Source organism: Canis lupus, chromosome 20 (genome assembly GCF_003254725.2).
Source record: "Canis lupus dingo isolate Sandy chromosome 20, ASM325472v2, whole genome shotgun sequence".
NCBI lineage: Eukaryota > Metazoa > Chordata > Mammalia > Carnivora > Canidae > Canis > Canis lupus.
In genome coordinates this window covers 52707342-52726109 of record NC_064262.1, presented here as the reverse complement: position 1 = coordinate 52726109, position 18768 = coordinate 52707342, and the positions used below count along the sequence as shown (strand labels likewise).

General features: G+C 58.0%; 1 protein-coding gene across 3 annotated transcripts; it reads right to left on the bottom strand.

Annotated features, from left to right (window-relative positions):
* Positions 1-8204: 8204 nt before the first annotated feature.
* Positions 8205-17474, bottom strand: STXBP2 (syntaxin binding protein 2). 3 transcript variants are annotated; one of them, XM_049097629.1, is made up of 20 exons: positions 17441-17474; positions 16858-16952; positions 15088-15137; positions 14717-14798; positions 14126-14202; positions 13885-13963; positions 13694-13797; positions 13141-13289; positions 12874-12958; positions 12663-12793; positions 12465-12572; positions 12111-12168; positions 11944-12009; positions 11762-11842; positions 11312-11450; positions 10659-10768; positions 9664-9759; positions 8925-9010; positions 8673-8830; positions 8205-8340 (listed from the first exon to the last, which is right to left on the bottom strand). In XM_049097629.1, the coding sequence occupies exons 4-20, from the start codon at positions 14787-14789 to the stop codon at positions 8255-8257; spliced, it is 1686 nt and encodes a 561-aa protein (XP_048953586.1). In that variant the 5' UTR covers positions 14790-14798; positions 15088-15137; positions 16858-16952; positions 17441-17474; the 3' UTR covers positions 8205-8254. The 3 variants fall into 3 exon arrangements, with proteins under 3 accessions (XP_048953586.1, XP_048953585.1, XP_025313134.1); XM_049097628.1 differs by lacking the exons at positions 16858-16952; positions 17441-17474 and adding exons at positions 15399-15571; positions 16463-16531; XM_025457349.3 differs by lacking the exons at positions 16858-16952; positions 17441-17474 and adding an exon at positions 16463-16544.
* Positions 17475-18768: the final 1294 nt, after the last annotated feature.

Genomic DNA, 18768 nt, shown 5'->3' with positions numbered 1-18768 from the left:
GACAGCAAATAAAAGCTAAAGTCTTGGAACGCTGCCCGGTGTCTTTAGCAAAAGCTGGGAAGCCTGGCTTCATTTATAAACCCTCCTGACCTGCGGGGGTGGGGGGGGGGGTGGATCTGCCTGGCAAAAGGGGAGCCTGACCAGCTAGCTGCCAGCCACACCGGTAGGGAGAGGACAGGCTGTGGCTCTGGCAAGACCCGATGGGGCCAGGTTGTGCCTTGGCACAAGGAACAGCGAGAGCCTAGAGGTTGGGTGGTAAAGACCATGGAGATTTCCAGTGTTAACCACTGGAGTTTCGCCTTTGCAGAGACCCATTCTCACCCTCTCGGTGTCCCTGGGTTCCATGGGCCTCTGGACTCCCTACAGAATATCTTTCTGGGGGCTCCCCAGGGTGTGGGGATGATCGTATCTACAGTTTGGTGAGCAATGCACACATATGACCACCACCCAGTCAGGTAGATATGATTTTTATCTCTGCAAAAGGAGCTGTTGAGGCCCAGAGAGGCCAAGTGACTTGCCTGGGGTCACACAGCGAGTTGGTGGAGGAGTTGGGATTTGAACCTCTCTGGTCTGGCTCAGAACCTGCACCTTTCAGCCCCAAGAAGCGTGTGTGTCTGGTGTGTGTGTGTGGCGGGGGGTGCTCCCTGGATGACCGCAGTGCTTTATTTTAAAAATAAAAAGAAAGGGGGCACCTGCGTGGCTCAGTAGTTGAGCATTTGCCTTTGGCTCAGGGCATGATCCTGGGGTCCTGGGATGGAGTCCTGCCTCAGGCTTTCCCCATAGAGAGCCTGCTTCTCCCTCTGCCTATGTTTCTCCCTCTCTCTGTGTCTCTCATGAATAAACAAATATAATCTTTTTTTAAAAGGCCCTATTTAAAAAGGAATTCAAAGAATAAAGAGTTAATAAATGTTCCCTGATATTCCTACTCATAGGGAGTGGCTATAAGGTAACCTGCACCACCCACTCAACTGAGGAACTGTGAATAAAAGGGGAGTTTGGGGAGGTGGCATCTGGCTTCCTGGGGTAAAACTGAGCCTCCCCCACACCCGGGCCTCCACCACAGGCCGCAGCGCTCTCTGCACACTGTCTCCCCGATTCCCCAAGCAACGGCTGTGCAGTTTCACAGATGGGAAAATGAGGCTGGGTGAGGTTGACTCACTTTCAAAGGGGAGATTTCACTCAGATTTGTCCCATGCCAAAGGCTTCATCATGGGGTGAGCGATATGGGAAACAAAGGCAGAAGAAGAATTATTGAATTTCCTCACTACCTACAGCCCATTGACTAGTCCTTGGAAGAAGCAGGGTGACCTTGCTCTAGGGACTCAACTGCCTCCATGTTAATACTTGGCTAAGGGCAAAAGTCTATCTTAGCCTGACTCCCAGGATCCTGTAGGTCTACTTTGACATATAAAAATTCCTTTAGAATTCTCCTTTATCTCTACCAGCCAAGATACATATCGCCAATCATCCCCCAAGCACATGGCCCACTGATATACATCTGAAGGGTCTCATGACTCAGGTTTTATTAGATGGTAACAAATGACCTTTCCCAACAATAGCTGGCCCCTCAAGGTCCTGGAAACCTTGCTTCAGAAATTCCTCAGAGACTTATGGTCTCCCTAATCCCCTCCCAATTTGAGAGTATATAATGGGCCACTCATGACCCCAGTGCAGCTCTTTCTGCCCATGGGTCCTGTCCCCATGCTTTAATAAAATCACCTTTTTGCACCAAAGACATCTCAAGAATTCTTTCTAGGCCATTGACCTTGAACCCTAATGTCTTTTCCTACATCAGAGACCAATACATGGACCAGGGTGGAGATGCATGGAGGGATGCATGGAGGGCAAACTATGGGGGGGTAGGAAGAGTTTTGTTGAAATCCCTTCAACCCAGCCTAGCTTTCTTAGATTCCACATATCAATCTTAAAAAAACAAAACAAAACAAAAACAAAAACAAAAAGAAACTTGGAGCACCTGGCCAGCTCATTTGGAAGAGCATGCAACTCTTCATCTCAGGGTCATGAGTTCACACCCCACATTGGGTGTAGACATTACTTACATAAATAAAGAGGGTGCCTGGGTGGCTCAGTCAGTTAAGTGTCTGCCTTGGGCTCAGGTCATGATCCCAGGGTCCTGGGATTGAGTCTTGCCTCAGGCTCCCTGCTCTGCAGGGAGTTTCTTTCTCCCTCTGCCCCTCCCCCAACTCGTTTTTTCTCTCTCTCTCTCTCTCTCTCTCCCTTTCTATCCCTTAAATAAATAAATAAAAATTTAAAAAACAAACTTAAAAAAAAAAAAACAACAAAAAACTGGGGCACCTGGGTGGCTCAGTTGAGTGTCTGACTCTTAGTTTCCACCCAGGTCCTAATCTCAGGGTCCTGGGATGGAACCCCATGTTGGCTCTACACTCAGCTCAGAGTCTGTTTGAGACTCTTTCTCCCTCTTGCTCGGTGCCTCCCCCCTGCCCGCTCTCTCTCTAAAACAAATAAATAATGGGATCCCTGAGTGGCTCAGCAGTTGAGCATCTGCCTTCGGCTCAGGGGGTGACCCTGGGGTTCTGGGATCGAGTCCCACATCGGGCTCCCTGCATGGAAGCTGCTTCTCCCTCTGCCTGTGTCTCTGTCTCTGTCTCTCTCTCTCTCTCTCTCTCTGTGTGTGTGTGTGTCTCTCATGAATAAATAAAATCTTTAAAAAAAATCTTTTATATAAACAAAGAAAACCGCAAAACTTCACAGAAACAGAGCAGATCAGTGGGGGTGGAGAAATAGGTGAAGGTTGTCAAAAGTTCCAATCTCCGGTAGTTAACACTACTGTATTGTACATTTGAAAGTTGCTTAGGGACGCCTGGGTGGCTCAGTGGTTGAGCAACTGCCTTCAACTCAGGTCAGGATCCTGGGGTCCTGGAATCGAGTCCCACATCGGGCACCCCGCAGGGAGCCTGCTTCTCCCTCTGCCTGTGTCTCTGCCCTCTCTGTGTGTCTCTCATGAATAATTTATTTATGATAGTCACACACACAGAGAGAGAGAGGGAGAGACACAGGCAGAGGGAGAAGCAGGCTCCATGCAGGGAGCTCGACGTGGGACTCGATCCCGGGTCTCCAGGATTGCGCCCTGGGCCAAAGGCAGGCACTAAACCGCTGAGCCACCCAGGGATCCCCAATAAATAAAATCTTAAAAAAGAAAGAAAGTTGCTAGGAAAGTAAAGGTTCTCCCCACACAGGCACAGTAACTATATGAGGGGATGGATGTGTTAACCAACCTTATCGTAAAAATCATCGTGCAATATAGTCCTGGGTCAAATCACTACAGTGTGCACCTTACACTTACACGATGTTATATGTCAATTATACTTCAATAAGGTGGGAGGACACGGATTCCACACCTAAGGGAAATCACTCAGTGTGTGTTTTTCTCCTTCTGACTTACTAAGCGAGGCTCCGTGTGCATCTGCGGAGAAGACCCTGCAGGACAGGGCACCGCACAGAGTGAATGCTTCATAATGTCACCTTTCCCTGCCATCGTGTTCCCAGCATTTCCCCGGCCACCAACAGGGACTGGGACTCATGAGGAACTGTGGTCATTCGAGGGTGGGGAGCCCCAGCCGGCACCTTGTCTTCCCGGCCTGTCCCCCCCAAGCGCCCCAGCCCTGGGGACTCCATCTCCGGCTCCCCCTGGCACAGAGCCTTCCCACTCGCTGGGCAATTTCTTCACTCCAGGGGCCTTTTCACAATATTCTTGGCAGCTGTTGGTTAACTTGTGTTTTAAGATTTTGAGTAACTTCAGAAAAACAAAAAAGGGAAGCTTGCCTTGCCTCCTCACTGTCTGGGTTCCCCTGGAGCTGACATCCTGCACTCTTCTTGCATCCTGGAGCTTTCCTCGCTGGGCTCGCTGAGTCACACTCACTTCCTGTCCCTGCCCTGGGGCCACTAAGCCCCTGCCTCCAAGTAGAAGGCACTGGGGTGCTTCTTCCTCTGCCCCTTCCTCTGCCAGGGTCCCAGCTTTCACCCCCTGGCCACCGCCCCTCCTGCCCAGCTGGCAGCTCCGGCCTGCCCTGGAGCATTTGTTTCAGTTGAGCAACTTCCAGACCACAAACCTTATCCCTCCCGTGACTTGGAGGAGATATTCTAGAAGAAGCTCCCTGCACAGCACGGATGGAGAACTCCCCCTCTAACGCGTTCCTGAGTGGCTCGGTTGGTTGGGCGTCTGCCTTCAGCTCAGGTCATGATCTTGTGGTCCCGGGATCGAGCCCCACATTGGGGTCCCTGCTTCATGGGAGTCTACTTCTCCCTCCCCCACTGCTTGTGCTCTTTCTCATTCTCTCTCAAATAAATAAATAAAATCTTTCTAAAAAATAATTAAAAAAAAAAAAAACGCATTCCTGATCCTGAGACTATCCGTCCTCACTTCTCATCCCCTGGGAGAAGGGGAGGGGTAACCTCAGACCCTCCAAAGCGCTGATGTGAGAAATCCTTTTTGCTCACTTTGTGGGGCCCTCCCTCTTCACCTGCCCAGGGCCGAACCCCACTAGAGTGTTAAATGATAATATTATTATATCCATAATATATTATGATGATGATTATCATTAGTCAGCCAGAGTTTCCTGGATGCTTCCTATATGCTTACAGGGGGACCACCGGTCACCTTGAGGTCTGTCTCCACCCCAGACCCCCCCGCTAAACTCACATATCCTGCTATCTCCTGGGGATACTGCAGATAGCACCTATGAAAATGTATCATGCTGTTACTTTCTGCACAGTCCAACTAGTTGCCAAGGCACAGGTCATTTGAGAAGGATCCCAGCTAATTCCAGTGGAAGATTAATAAGGTTGGAAATAATCTTCAAGAGAGTGAGTCCAGGGACACCTGGATGGCTCAGTGGTTAAGCTATGCTTTTGGCTCAGGGTGTGATCCTGGAGTTCAGGGATCAAGTCTCACATCAGGCTCCCTAGGGGAGCCTGCTTCTCCCTCTGCCTATGGCTCTGCCTCTCTCTCTGTGTCTCTCATGAATAAATAAAGTCTTTAAAAAGAGAGAGAGAGAGAGAATGAGTCCAGGTATTGAGACTTGATGGCTGGCACCTCCAGCTGAACCTGGTCCAGGCTGTAGCGCTAACCACCTGTGGACCTGAGGACACAGCATGGTGGGGACAGATGCTAAGAACAAGTTATATAGGGTCAAAAAGAAGCAGCCAGCCAAATCCAGAATGACGGCAGGACAGGAAGAGAACCCCAAAGAAAACACACCAAGTTGTGATAAATGTCCCGAGGAAGTAAAGCATGGGGACATTTGAGCTAAAACGGGAAGGAGGGAGGATGCGAAGATTTGGGGGAAGAGCACTGTAGGCCAAGAGAACAGCAGGTGCAAAGGTCCTGTGGCTGGAACAGTGTGGTGTGCTTGAGAGACAGCAGCAAGTCCAACACTGCTTGAGCCACTGAGGGAGCCAGTGGGGAATGGAGTTGGGGGTGGGGGGAACCTTGTAAGACACAGAGGAAGGTTGGATTTCATTGAATCCTTCAGAGGAGGGTTCTGAGAAGTCTCAGTAATGCAGGCGGAGGGCTTGGCGTTAGGCCTGTGGTTGCCAGATGCTTTGGCCCACAGGGGTCCGCGAATGTTTTTTTCTTTTTAAGATTGTATTTATTTATTCATGAAAGACATACGAGAGGGGCAGAGACACAGGCAGAGGGAGAAGCAGGCTCCATGCAGGGAGCCGGATGTGGGACTCGATCCGGGACCCTGGGCCCAAGGCAGACGCTCAGCTGCTGAGCGGCCCAGGCGTCCCCCAGTATTCGTGGAATCCAAGTGTCGGTAAGTCGGGGGTGCTACGCCACCAGCTGGGCACGAAGGAGGGCCCTGCAGAGGCCGCGGGCGGCGTAAGCGACGGAGTCTGTCGGCGCGGAGCTCGAGCAAGCGCTGACCTAGTTCTCGAAGCTTCAGTTAGGGTCACCCCAGCTCCCGGTACCCGCGTGAGAGCCAAGAACCCGGGAAACTGGGCCACAGCGCCCCCTGGCGCCCGCAGCGCCCCCTCACCTGAGCGGCCCCGCGGGGAGGCGAGTCCGAACGTCCCAGGTCGGGCTCGGGCTCGGGCTCCGGCTCCCGCCCCGCGCAGGGCAGCCGCGCAGCCGGGGGTGGCGGCGGGCGCCGCAGGGGTCCCTGCCCGCGCCCCGTCCCCTGCACGGCCTTGCACGTCCATCGCTCCGCCCCGGTAGGAGTTTCGCGTGAATCCTAGAAGCAGCCTTGCTGGGAACTGGAGTGTTGAGCGCTTTCCGGGGCCCCCACCCGCAAAACTGTGCCGGCGATTTTCCTGGGAAGTGTCCTTGGATTTCCCTGAATTCTCAAAAGGATCAGTGACTTAAATCAGGGCCAGGTCCCCCGTGGCCGGTGGGGAAGGGTCCTCCGGGTCCGCTCTCAGCCCACGCCCTCCTGGTCCGGGCCCCACCCGCCCTTGCTCAGATCCTGTGTGGCTCCCCCGGCAGGGGCTAAACCCTCACCTAGGCCCGGGGGTGGGGGTGGGGGGGGCTGTATGGCTCTCTTCAATATCCTTTTTACTCCATCTCACTCTCTTCCACATAGAAATGTGCCCTCCCTCCCTTCCTTCTCGGACTCCTCTTCATTCTCAACTCCTCCTCCTCCTCCTCCTCCTCCTCCTCCAGGAAGCCTTCCTTGACTGCGCCCACACTGGCTAGATTAGGGCATCCTCTGGGCTCCCACAGCCCTCTCTGCCGCTGTCCGCCTGGCTCTGTTTGTGCCCCAGGATAAGGGTCATCGTGTCTCACTGCCGCTGTGAGATTCCTAGCTCCTTTTAGCTGAGCGTTAGGGGCTGAATTGTATCCCACCTCCCCCCCCCAAACACCCGGCAATTCATGTTGAAGTCCCAGCCCCCAGCACCTCAGAATCTGACTGTATTTGGAGAGTCTTGTACAAGATAATGAAGTTGGGCAGCCCCGGTGGCTCAGCGGTTTAGCGCCGCCTTCAGCCCAGGGCGAGACCCTGGAGACCGGGGATCGAGTCCCACCCATGTCCAGCTCCCTGCATGGAGCCTGCTTCTCCCTCTGCCTGTGTCTCTGCCTCTCTCTCTCTGTGTGTCTCTCATGAATAAATAAATAATCTTAAAAAAAAAAAAAGATAATGAAGTTAAAACGAGGTCATTAGGGTGGGCCTTAATCCGGCATGACTCGTGTCCTTAGAAGAGGGGATTAGGACACAGCGGAGCAGAGGGCCAGCCACGTGAGGACACAGGGAGAAGTCGGCATCTCGCTTCCATTCGCCCAGGTGAGCGGCCTCAGCAGGAACTAACCCCGCGGACACCTTGATCTTGGACTTGCAGCCTTCAGGGCCGTGGGGGAGTACATCTCTGTAGTTTAATAAGTCACCTCTGTTATGCCAGCCCTAGCACCTCGTACACCCTCTGACACCCCCTGCAGTTCCAAGCCCCTGCGAACACCCTGGGGTGGGGAGGGGGATGAGCTGGGAGGGTTCTAATGCTCTGCGGTGGGAACTGGGCCTGGTTTGCTGCATGCCTGTCTTCACCCCAAAGCACTCTGATCCCAGAAGCTGGAGAAGACCCCTGGCCTCGTATGGCTCCGGGGCTCATCAAGACAGTTCTTGGAGTGGGGGTGGGGGTGTAGGTGGCGGCGGGGGTGTGTGTGTGCAGGATGCAGGGCCCATTCTGCTTGTTAATACTAGCAGTCCTGGGATGCCTGGGTGGCTCAGTGGTTGGGCTGGGCGTCTGCCTTTGGCTCAGGGCGTGATCCCCGAATTCCAGGATTGAGTCCCACATGGGGCTCCCTGCAGGGAGCCTGCTTCTCCCTCTGCTTATGTCTCTGCATCTCTTTGTGTCTCTCATGAATAAATAAATAAAATCTTAAAAAAAAAATACTGGCAGTCCCATCAGTAGCCAAGAGGACGCTAGTGCCAGCGGAGGAACAGCAGCTGACAGGCTCTCATGCCATCAGCTTTCTGGCATCATCTCTATCTCCTCTGCAAAGTGGCTGCCATTACCGGCCCCACATTTTGGATGAATGGAGAACCCAGGAAGCCGGCCAAGGCCTTACAGCTAGTCCATCGTGGAGCCAATGTTCAAACCAAGCCTAATTCTTAACCTTCGCCTTGGCTGGAGACTCCCTGTGGTAGGACAAGAGTGAGGAGGGGGGCCCACGGGGGGCTGGCCCAGGACAGCTCCCTCAGAAAGAAGGCGAGGTGGGTGCTGGCTGGCAGAGAGAAGGGAGGAATTTATTTCTCTGGGAAGGGAGTGGGGGCGGTCAAGGCAAGGCAATGTCCTCCAGCTTCTGGTCCAGCGTCTTAAGGTCATCCAGGAAGCGGGTGGGGGTAAGGATGTGCGAGGAGCCTGTGCAGCAGGGGAGGGTTGGGGAGGTGGGTCTGCTGCCTCAGGACCTCCAGCTAAGGTCCTTGGGGAAGCAGGCCCTGACTCTGAGGACTCAAGAGTTTAGACTCCTTAGAAACATAGGGGTCCAACCCCCAGGTGACCCCTCCCCTGGGAACCCAAGCCCCGGCCCCTCAGAACTCAGGAATCCAGCTGCTTGCCTAGGGCTCCCAGACACTGGCCCTACACAGGCTCCAGGGTTTGGGGATCCAATTGGAGTCCACTGTCAGCCCTACCCTCTAATGCACCTGCAAGGCCAGCCCCAGCACCCAGGGGTCCCAGCCCTGGCTTCTCACCAATGAGCACCTCCCACTTGCCATCGGTGGCCCTGGTCACCTCATAGGCAGCCCTCATCTCTGACATCGCCACGCCGCCCATGACATAGATGATGAGCCGGGGCCCTGCCCGCATCTCCACGCCGGCCTTGTTCTTATGCCAGTGGCCAAAGCGGGCGCTGTGCAGGAGGAGGCGGGCAGGGGTCAGTCGAGCAGGAGACTCCCCCACCCCATGAGACACCCCTCATCTAACATGGGCCTGGGGGCTTTCACCTGACAGCAGCCTGGGAGCTGGACGTGGGGGCGGGGTCGGACACGAAGGGCCAGAGCTTGCGGTCCAGCCGGTCCTCCACGGCATCCTGGAGCCAGGGAGGGAAGCTTAGGAGAGGAGCCTCAGGTGAGGGGGCCCAGGGTCCAGGCAGACAGGGCCACCATCTGCATTTCTAGCCCCGTGGAGACCCAGGAGTCCAGGTACCCAGGTCCATGGGGAGGGGAGGGGCAAAGCTGCTGGGCCCCCGAGTGGGTAGGGAGGTGCCAGGTTCCAGAGGAGCAGCAGGCAGGAAGCTAGGAGCCAGGCCCCTGGCCTGGTCCTTTTTGCCATTGCTGCTTTGGGCTCCCAGGATGGGCAGGGGTGGTGGTGGGGAGGGTGTAGGGGGAATAAGGGGATTTCCCAGGGTGCAGTGGGGGGGGTGCTGCAGGGGAAGAGAACAGAGGAGGGCAAAGGAAGGGCCCAGGGTCTGGACAGGAAATGAGGCTCCCTCCTCAAGGTGCCTGCTGCTGTCCCAATTCCTTTGGTGTCATCTTGGGGCACCTCCCCATCCCCCACCCCTGCAGAGTAGATCAGATGCCAGGGGGATGCCCATAATGAGGGATTTTCTCTTAAGCCCTGAGGCTTAGCACCGTGACATGAAGAGGACCGAGCCACCACCTAGATCAGGACTTGGAGGTGGTAGGGGAGAGGGTACAAGGGTGCAGGGGTGTGCAGGGGGAGGTCAGGTCCCACCAGTGGTACCTCCATCACGTCCTTGATGACTGGGGTCCAGCGGGACAACTGATAGGTGGGCTCCAAGCGCTCCCTCCGCTCTAGCCGGCTTGAGGTCCCCGGGCCCTGGGGGGGGGCAGTGGGATGGTGGGAGGATGGGGGAGAAGGAGGCGGGTCACAGATGGGTCTGGGTGCTCCTCTGGCTTGGGGGAAGGATTGCAGAAAAAGATAGAGAGATGGAACAGAGGAGTGGAGAGAGAGGGAGGAAGGAGTAAGAGGGAGAGAGGGGGCCGGGGGGGGGGGGGGAGGGAGAGGACGGGAAACAAGAGGGAGAGAGAGACAAAGCCAATGAGACCAAGATGTGTGGCAAAGAGAAAGACAGGAAAGCCAGGTGGGGACAGAGGTGGAAGGGCTTGGAGAAACAGGGAACCCGGGAGGTGGGGGACAGGGAGACAGACAGGGGGCTGGGAGAAAGAGGAGGGACAGGTGAGGGGGACACGAGAGTCACCCCAACAGTGGAAGCAGGGTCAGGGGAGGTGGGACACACGGGGCCAGAGAGAGATAGGAGTGGCTAAGCAGACAGCTGAGCACAGGAAGCTGCTGTGTGGCTGTGTTTATGTGTGTGCGTGTGTGTGTGTGTGTGTGGTGGTTCTCTGAGTCCTCCAGGACCCTACAGTCGACTGTGGGCCCTCATCCCAAAGCTGGTGACCCTGGGACTCAGGCCACAAACCCCACACTGCACCATCACCAGGACCACGGTGCTGACTACACCTCATCCTCTGCTTATCATGTGATCCATGACTGGGGGGGGTGGGGGGGTGACACCGCTGCGGTGCCCGCTGGTCCCCAGACCTGATCCTGCACAGACCTCTCTGTCCTCCCAGAGCCACACCATGCCTCGAATGCCCCAGCCCCGTGATGTGCCGTCTGCCCCCCAGGACCCAGGCTCTGACTCTCCCAGGCACCCCCATGCCCACATTTGCCTTCTGCCCAGTCTGTGACCCTACAGCTTGCTCCCGGCATACCCCAGGGTTGGTGACCGTGCCCCCCAGCTGCTCCAGGTTCCGGATGAGGCTGCTGTGTGCCTGCACATTGGCATGCTGGATCAGCTTGGCCAGATTCTCCTCACTCACACCTGGAAGAAGAGGAGGGTGGGCTTCTGTGGATGGGAGTCTCATGGGGGGGGGATGGCTCAGAGACGATGGCGGGGGGGACAGAAGGTACGGACAGAGGTGGAAGGGCTGAGAAACAGGGAACCAGGAGGTAGGACACAGGGGATTCCTGGGTTAAGGGGCTGGGGGTGACAAGAGGAGGTCCCAAGACTGTCCTCAGGACCGAGGGAGCCACTGGGGCAGGTGTGAGGAGGATGCTAGAATCCTGGATGGGGATCCTAGAGCAGAGAGATGGAAGTCTAGAATTCATTGAGGGGACCAAGTTTGGAAGAGTCACAGATTCGGGAATCTCTATGTCAATGGAGCCCTCATGTCAATGAGAGTTTGCCCAGATTGATAGAGACGGGGTTCCCAGGTTGGAGACGGGTATATCTGTGGGGTCGGGTGTGCCTGTTGAGTGGAGGCATGCCAAGGTCAGGAAAATCATGGGGTTGAGAGATTCCCAGGATCATTGCAGACCCCCGTGAGTGGGGGTATCTGGAAGCCTCTCCATGCCCCCAACCCACCGTTCCGCAGAAGGATGTAGAGCAACAGGACCCGGATCTTGTCATAGGCTGGCACGGCTGCATCCAGCAGCACAGGCACGATCAGCTTCATGGCATCCTTGATCTTCTCACCCTCTGTGTCTGAGCCCATGGCCAAGTCCTGCGGGGCAGGGGGGTGTGGGGTTCCAGAGCTAGGGTCCTTGGCAGGACCTTGGGGACCTGCTTCTTCCTACTACCAGGTCTCTGAAGGTTTCATCCCGGCGGGTCAATAGGCCCTGCCCTTTGCCAGGCCCCGCCCCTTATCCGGGTCCTATTTTCCTGTGGACCTGCCCACCCCCATAGACTGCACCCCTGTCCCGGGACCGCCTCTCCCCAGGCCCCTCCCCTCTCACAGGCCACACCTCTGCGGGCTCCTCCCCTGCGGGCCCAGCCCCCTCCCTGAGGCCCCACCCCGTCCCAGGCCCGCCCCACCTGCTCCACCCCGCACAGCTTCTCCACCGAACCCTTGAAGTGCTTCATGCAGTCGTCCGCTAAATGCAGGTGCGTAGAATACTGCGGGACGGGAGGGGGGGTAACAGAAACTGAGTCCGAGCCAGGAGCCTGGCCGCAGTGCGGCGGGCGGGGGGGAGGGCAGGATCCCCGTCCCTGCTCACCTTGTTCAACTCCTTCTGGTACTGCGGCATCTTCTTCAGGATGTGGGACAGGTCTTTGATGTTGGCCTGCGGACAGGGAGGCTGTGAGGCCAGGCCTGCCACCCCGGGTCCCCCTCCAGGCTCTGCCCTCCCCCCACCATGAGGGCAGGGGCTTCTCCTGCCCCTACCTTGTCCGTGGTCAGCCTCTTGCTCTCACAGAACGTCTTTAGAAGCTCCGTGACCTTCCTGGCGGTGAAGAGCGGGCAGGGGTGAGGTCGGGGACTGGCACCGGGACTATAGTTTGACAGCGGTGTGTGTGTGTGTTGTGGGGCGCGGTGTCACACGGCCGGGGGGTGGGAGCCAGGGGATACACGTGGCCCTGTGCCAGGCCATGTGTAAGCCCACACTGAGGAGTCTGGCTGAGGAGCGTTTCCCCAGAACCAAAGGCCGAGGACCCGGCCCACGGGAGGAGGGGGCTGGGGATACAGGTGGGGACCACGTGCAGAGTGGCCCACGCCCTTGGCCTCCCCGTGTGCACGCACTTGGACACATCGGCGATGTGCATGTGCCGCAGCTCTACCCACAGGTCATCGTCCTCATCCAGCAGCACAGCCTTTTCCCGGGCCTCACTCAGCCCCGTGGTCTCGTACCTGCAGGAAACAGAGGGTCAGGCAGCTGGCCGGGGGCCAGAGACCCAGGAGGTGATGGGGGGGCAGGCAGGGTTCCTGGGATCCGCCCACCTATATGTGTCCTGTTCGATGTTCAGCAGGTCATAGGCCATGGCCTGGAATGTGAGCTCATGCAGCAGCGGGGACACAGGGTCGGCCCCCCGGTCCACGATGAGTAGCTGCGAGCGGGTTTTCTCGGGGCCCTGGGGGTTGGCAGGGATGAGGACACTGACCCTGTCCTTGGCTGGGGCTTCACCCTCACCTCCCCAGTAGCCCCCCTTACCTCTCCCAGACTGGGATTGTCAGCCTTGAAGGCATTCAGCTTGGCCAGGACGGCATTGGCCAGCTGAGCCGTGACCTCTGGGCCCCTGGGGGTGGGGTGGGCAGACATGGGGTCTTAGGCATGGGGTGGGGGAGGGCCAGGTCACCAGAGGTCAAGGGATGGGGTTAGGGCTGGGAGTTGGGACCAGGACTGGGGTCAAAAGTGAGGTTAAAGGCTGCATGAAGAATGGGATCAAGGTTGGGGGTGGCACCAGGGTGGGGTGCCCACTTGCGGTAGCGGATGGCTGGGTACTCCTGCAGCGTGGCGCACAGCGTGGCGATCTGCTGGGCGAGGGCCTCAATTTGCCGTGCCCGCTCCCCCACCCGGAAGGGGCAGTAGAGGTTGTAGGTGCTGTGGGGGGCATCCAGGGAGAACACCTGGGAGGACACAAGTGCCACCGCTACAGGTGTACACCTGGCTCAAGAGCAGCCTCCAGCACCCGCTGCTCCCCAGGGCCTCCGCCAGGCTCTGGAGCCTGCTTTGCCGTCCAGGAGTCAGGCCAGCCAGCTTCCAACTCATGCCTGAAGGAGGTAGAGAGATACCCCAGCCCCCTCGCCCTCGGGCAGGACAACTCGGAGGTGCGCTCTGTGCCACCCCTTGGTGGGGGACACTCCCATGGCAGGTGCCCACGGCAGGTGAGAACCCATGATCCTCTGTGTTGGCTAACTTTTTCTTTCTGGCCCGGTGTCCCCTTTACTTGTTCCTGTGTCTGTTTCTGAGGGAACCCAGGACATTTGGTCACAGACCCCCACCCCCACCCTGGGCTAGCCTGGGCCTGTACCTGGGCTTCGTAGGGGAGGAAGGCCAGGTGGATCTCCTTCAGCGTCTTCACCACCTTCGCTAGACGTGAACGGCTCAGCTCAGTGAACAGGGGCTCAGGGCAGGCTGGGTGGGCAAGAGGGGGCATCAGACGAGAGTGGCCCCATGCCCTGAGCACCCCCTCCCACCCTGCCCCCAGCTCGCTTCACTCACTGTCAGTGAAGAAGATGTGTGCTGCTTTGTAGGTGAAGGTCGGGGTCCCCCGGAAGTCTGCTATCAGAGCCTGTACTGACTGGGGGAGGCAGACCATTGCCCAAGCCTGGCCCTGCACCCCCAGAACCCTGCCCCAGCCTACCACCCACTGCCTGTACTCCCGACATGTGCAGACACGCACAGAGGCATGCGCATACACACACACACACACACACACACACACTCAAGCTCACATAGGCACCTTCTCTGTGGGGCTGAGCAAATAAATGGCCTCCAAACTGGGGATGGGTTCTCGGCGTTTGTTGATGTCTTCAACAACTAGTAGGAAAAGAGAAAGGGCCATGTGTAGGTGGCATTGGGGCCAGGGCTCACGGAGGATCTGAGACTCGGAGAGTTGGACACTAGGGCAAGAGGACAGAATGCTAGGGCAGGGGGAGCTGTACTCCATCCGGCACCTATGGGAGGTGCCCGTGCATGGGTGGCACAGGTAAGAGTTACATGGGCAGGGTTCTGTACATTCAAATCACAGCCCCACCCCCCTGGGAGTTTCCCATAGGAAGTTATGCATTCTAGCGGGGCTCAGACTGAGTTCACTCTGGGGGGTCCTATGTTGGGTTTCACACACAGGGGCTACATAGTCGGGGAAGCTGACCCCTTAGGAGTTGCAGCTGGGGAGTCCTGCCTGGGAGGTCCACCTGTCACAGGCTCCCACACTCAGGAGGGGGAAGGGCTCTACATACAGCAACCTGCATATTGGGGAGTTCTGGACAATCTTAGGGCACCCCATACTCAGGTCCCATCTCAGCAGCATGGGGTGGGGGTGTCCACTCACTAGTAATGCCCTCAGCTAGGATGTCTGACATCTTGCAGCAGGAGGACAAGATGCGCATGCTTGGATGGTCCATGATGAGTACCTGTCGGGACAGATGAACAGAGGGGCTGATGGACGGATAAGAGGGAAGGGGGGGCTACAGCTGCCCCCGAGGTGGGGCTGGGGTGGTGGGAAGGACTGGCAGCTTCAAGAGCCGGCTGGGTGGGAGGACCCAGGACCTGCACCTGACCCCACGCTGTCCCAGGCCCAACCACCCAACCACCTGCCCCCAACAAGCCCCCCTCCAGTGGCCTCCTCTGGGAGTTCTTGTGGGTCCCACATTCAGGGCCCCCCCCCTTGGGTCGGGACAAGGCATTCTGCCAACACCCTACCTTCCACTCCCCATCCTTTTTGACACTCCGAATGACTCCATTCAGAATTTCTGCAGGGAAGGTAGGGAGGACTCAGGATGTCGGGTTCTCTGGCCCCAACATGCTCTCAAGCCTGCTGGGCCTCGGGGCTGGGCCTCCATCTTCTTTCCTGTTTGTTTTCCTCTCCCCTCAGTCTTGTGAGGCCACCCCTGAGGTCACCCCCAATTTACAGACAGGGAAATGGGTTCAGAGAGGACACGTGACTAGCCTAAGCACCCTCAGCCCTAAAGGGCTAAGTGCCTGGGGCTTAAGTAACCACTCAATAAACATGCCTTAGATGAATGAAGAGGGGCGCCAGGGGGGCTCAGCGGTTGAGCACCTGCCTTCGGCCCAGGGTGTGACCCCAGGGTCCTGGGATCGAGTCCCGCATCGGGCTCCCTGCAGGAGACCCGCTTCTCCCTCTGCTTGTGTCTCTGCCTCTCTCTGTGTCTCTAATAAATAAAATCTTTAAAAAAAAAAAATAGATGAACGAATAACTGAAAGCCAGAGTTCACATCCAGGTGTCAACCGTCAGCTTCCCCACCTGCAACCTCGAGCCCTCCGGGTGGGGACATGGAAGCCAGGCCACCCCCGCTCCACCTTCATCAATTTCCTTGCAGGACACCCGACTCCCTCGCTCTGAGGCGGGCCTGGCTTCCCCCCGCTGGCCCCTGTGTGGGAGGCTCCGTGTAGGGTTGGGGTGCCGGGGTTTCGGCGAGGGCGGAGCAGAAGGGACGCGGTGGCCCCGCCCGCTGAGAGTGTCATGTCCACTCTTATCAGGACCGCCAGCGCGGGAGGCGCAGGAAGGAGGTGCAGAGGCCGGAACTACCCGAGATGGGGGCAGGGGCGACCTCGCCCCTCTCCCCGGAGCCCGGGCCCGCGCGGCCTGGACGCCCGAGTCCTCACGCCGCACGACGTCCGCGGGGACCCGGGAGAAGGACGGCGTCGCCCCGGCCCCGGGCCCGGCCACCGGCCTGGCCACGTCCCCGAGCCTCACTCCGACTGGGGTCACTGCGCAGCGCACCCAGCCCGGGCCCTCCGAGCGTCCAGCCCCGCCCACTGTGCCAGGCTCGGGCACCCGGCAGTCGGGGCGTCCAGCCGCGCTCCCTGCCGGCCCCCGGGCCCCCCGGGGGTGCGCGCCCGGCGCCTGCCCAGGCCACCCCTAAGCCGACCCCCCGGGGTGCCCGGAGTCCAGTCTCCGGCTGTTCGGCTCCGGCGCGGGAGAGCCGCGACGTCCAGCGGGACCAAGTCCCCGCCCGCCCCCTCGAGGATCAGGTGCTCGACGCCCGGCCCGGCCGCCGGGCTCCCGCGGCTCGCGCACCCCGCGCCCCCGCACCCCCAGGAGACGCGCACTCACTTTCCCCCACCACCTCCTTCAGCCCCGAGGGCGCCATCTTCCCCCAGGGGCGCCGCCGCCGCTTCCGGGTCTGTCCCAAGGTGGGGGCGTGGCCCGCGCGTCGGCCACGTGGGCCCCGCCCCCCGCGCTGGCCCCGCCCCCGCGGGCCCCGGAAAGGCGGGGCTGCACCTGGCGGCGGGGGTGCGGCGGCGGCGCGAGAGGGGCGCCCCGACGGCACAGGCGGCCGCGCGCTCGGCTCCCCTCCCCTGCTTGCCCCTGTGTGGGGCAGCGGGGTCGCGGGGTCGCGGGGTCGCGGGGAGGCAGCCACCAGCCACCCTGCCAGAAGTTTCTCCGTGGCTGACCGACGCTGTGGGCCTACCCGGGGCCGCGGGGCCTTAAGCCCGTGACCCACTTACCTTCTGTTCCCCAAAGGGTAGCAGCAGGTGGACAACATTTGATCAACCCACGAGGAGACCTGGAAGGAGGTTCGTTGAAGCGAAGCCGGCACCTGCTGTGTGTCAAGGACCTGTGTCAGATTCTCACCCGACGCTCTCAGGACCCCTGGCGGGGAGTGCGGTGTAGACGACGAAACCGCGGCTCGGCAGGAGCCTTGTCTGGGGCCACGGGGTGAATAGGCCCGCGGGGATCTGAGCCAGGTCTCCGTCCCTGGAGGGCCGCTTGTCAAAGCCTTGCCCTCACCAGGTGCACACACACCCTCACGGGCTGATAATCGCGTTCGTCTTCTGATGAATCCGTGGGCTTAGCGGCATGCTCAACCCCTTGCACACTTACATACACACTCGATTCACGTTTGACTTGAAGTTTCATGGCCCGCTGCTGCTGTGCGCTGGCGTTGTCACAAGGAGGGCACAGCCCATTCAAAAGAGGTCCCATATTTCAAGTGTGATGCACAGGTGTGAATGCGGAGTCCGGAACTGGTTCCTTCATTTGGCCATCTTTATTAAGAGTGGGTCTGGTGCCTGGCCCGTTGCCACTTACCTGGGACAGGCAGGAGTAAGACTAGGTTTGCCATCTTGCAGCAGGAGGTCAAGATGCGCATGCTCGGATGCTCCATGATGAGTACCTGTCCGGATGGATGGACAGAGGGGCTGATGGACAGGTAAGTGGGCAGAAGGGGCTACAGTTGCTCCGGAGGTGGGGCTGGGGTGGTGGGCAGTTAAATGGAAGGGAGAGAGAAAATGATCAATCAATTCTGCTCTAGAGGAAATAACCAGTGATGTGATAGCATGTGCCACGTTGCGAGGGATCATTTATTGTGTGTGATCCCACAGGGGGACCCTGATAGGGTGGACTTTAGATTTAACCTGAACGACATCAAAAAGCAGCCACGCAGTGGCGATCCAGGCAGAGAGAAGCAAGAGTTGTGGCTGGAGGAGTTCAGGGAGTGAGGGGAGCTTGGAGGGGCTGCAGAGGCCAGACCTCTGTGGAACAGGGTAGGACTGACTCAGTCCAGTTTGCCGGGGATTGAGAGGCTCCCAGGACACAGGGCATCCAGTGCTAAAACTGAGACAGTCTTGGGCAAACAAGGATAGCTGGCTACTCTAGGTAGGATTTGGAGGGTTTCTTCCATTTTTTCCTCCCTCCTTTTCCTTTCTTGTTTTTTTTTTCTTTTATAGCTTTATTGAGATATACCTCACGTACCATACAGTTCACTCACTGAGTGTACAATTCAATGCCTTTTAGCATGTCGAGAGGTGTGCTTCCATCTCCAATTTTAGAACATCCCATTATACTCCACAGTGGTTGAGTTATCTCCTGAGGGCAGTGGGGGCCAAGGGAGAGTTCTGAGCAGGGGAAGGAGGGGAAGGATGGATTGCAGGGGCAAAGGGAGGAGCTGGGAGGCCATGAGACCCCCCTTTAGCTTCTCCGCCTGCCCCCTGGAGGTGAAAGTCCGGAGGGCTGGCCACTGCCCACCATACTGTGAGGACAACCGGGATCTTCTGCTGTTATGGACTGAATGGTATCCTGCCCACCCTCCCCCAAGACAGGTTGAAGCCCTAAGCTCTGGTACCTGAGATTGTGACCTTATTTGTAAACAGAGTCATTGCAGATGCAGTTAGTTAAGAAGTCACGCTGCAGTAGCATGGGGCTCTAACGCAATGCGACTGGTGTCCATGTCTTGTGACAGCCATGTGAAGACAAGGACACACAGGAATGTCACGTGATGACAGACGCAGAGATCGAAAAACTGCAGCGACCAGCCAAGGAACACTGAGGACTGCCTGCAACCTGGAGGAGCCAGGGGGAGGAAAGGAAGGACCTTCCCCCATGGGACTCAGGAGCTGGCACTGCCAACACCTTGACTT

Bases quoted from the DNA above. Each gene is read 5' to 3' on its own strand.
- STXBP2 (XM_025457349.3), bottom strand. From the start codon at position 16,499: ATGGCGCCCTCGGGGCTGAAGGAGGTGGTGGGGGAAA. The intron at 14,203-14,716 runs GTGAGTGGACAC...TTTTCCTACTAG, and splicing joins CCTAGCTGAGGGCATTACTA to TTGTTGAAGACATCAACAAA. The intron at 13,290-13,693 runs GTACAGGCCCAG...GTGTCCTCCCAG, and splicing joins TCCTCCCCTACGAAGCCCAG to GTGTTCTCCCTGGATGCCCC.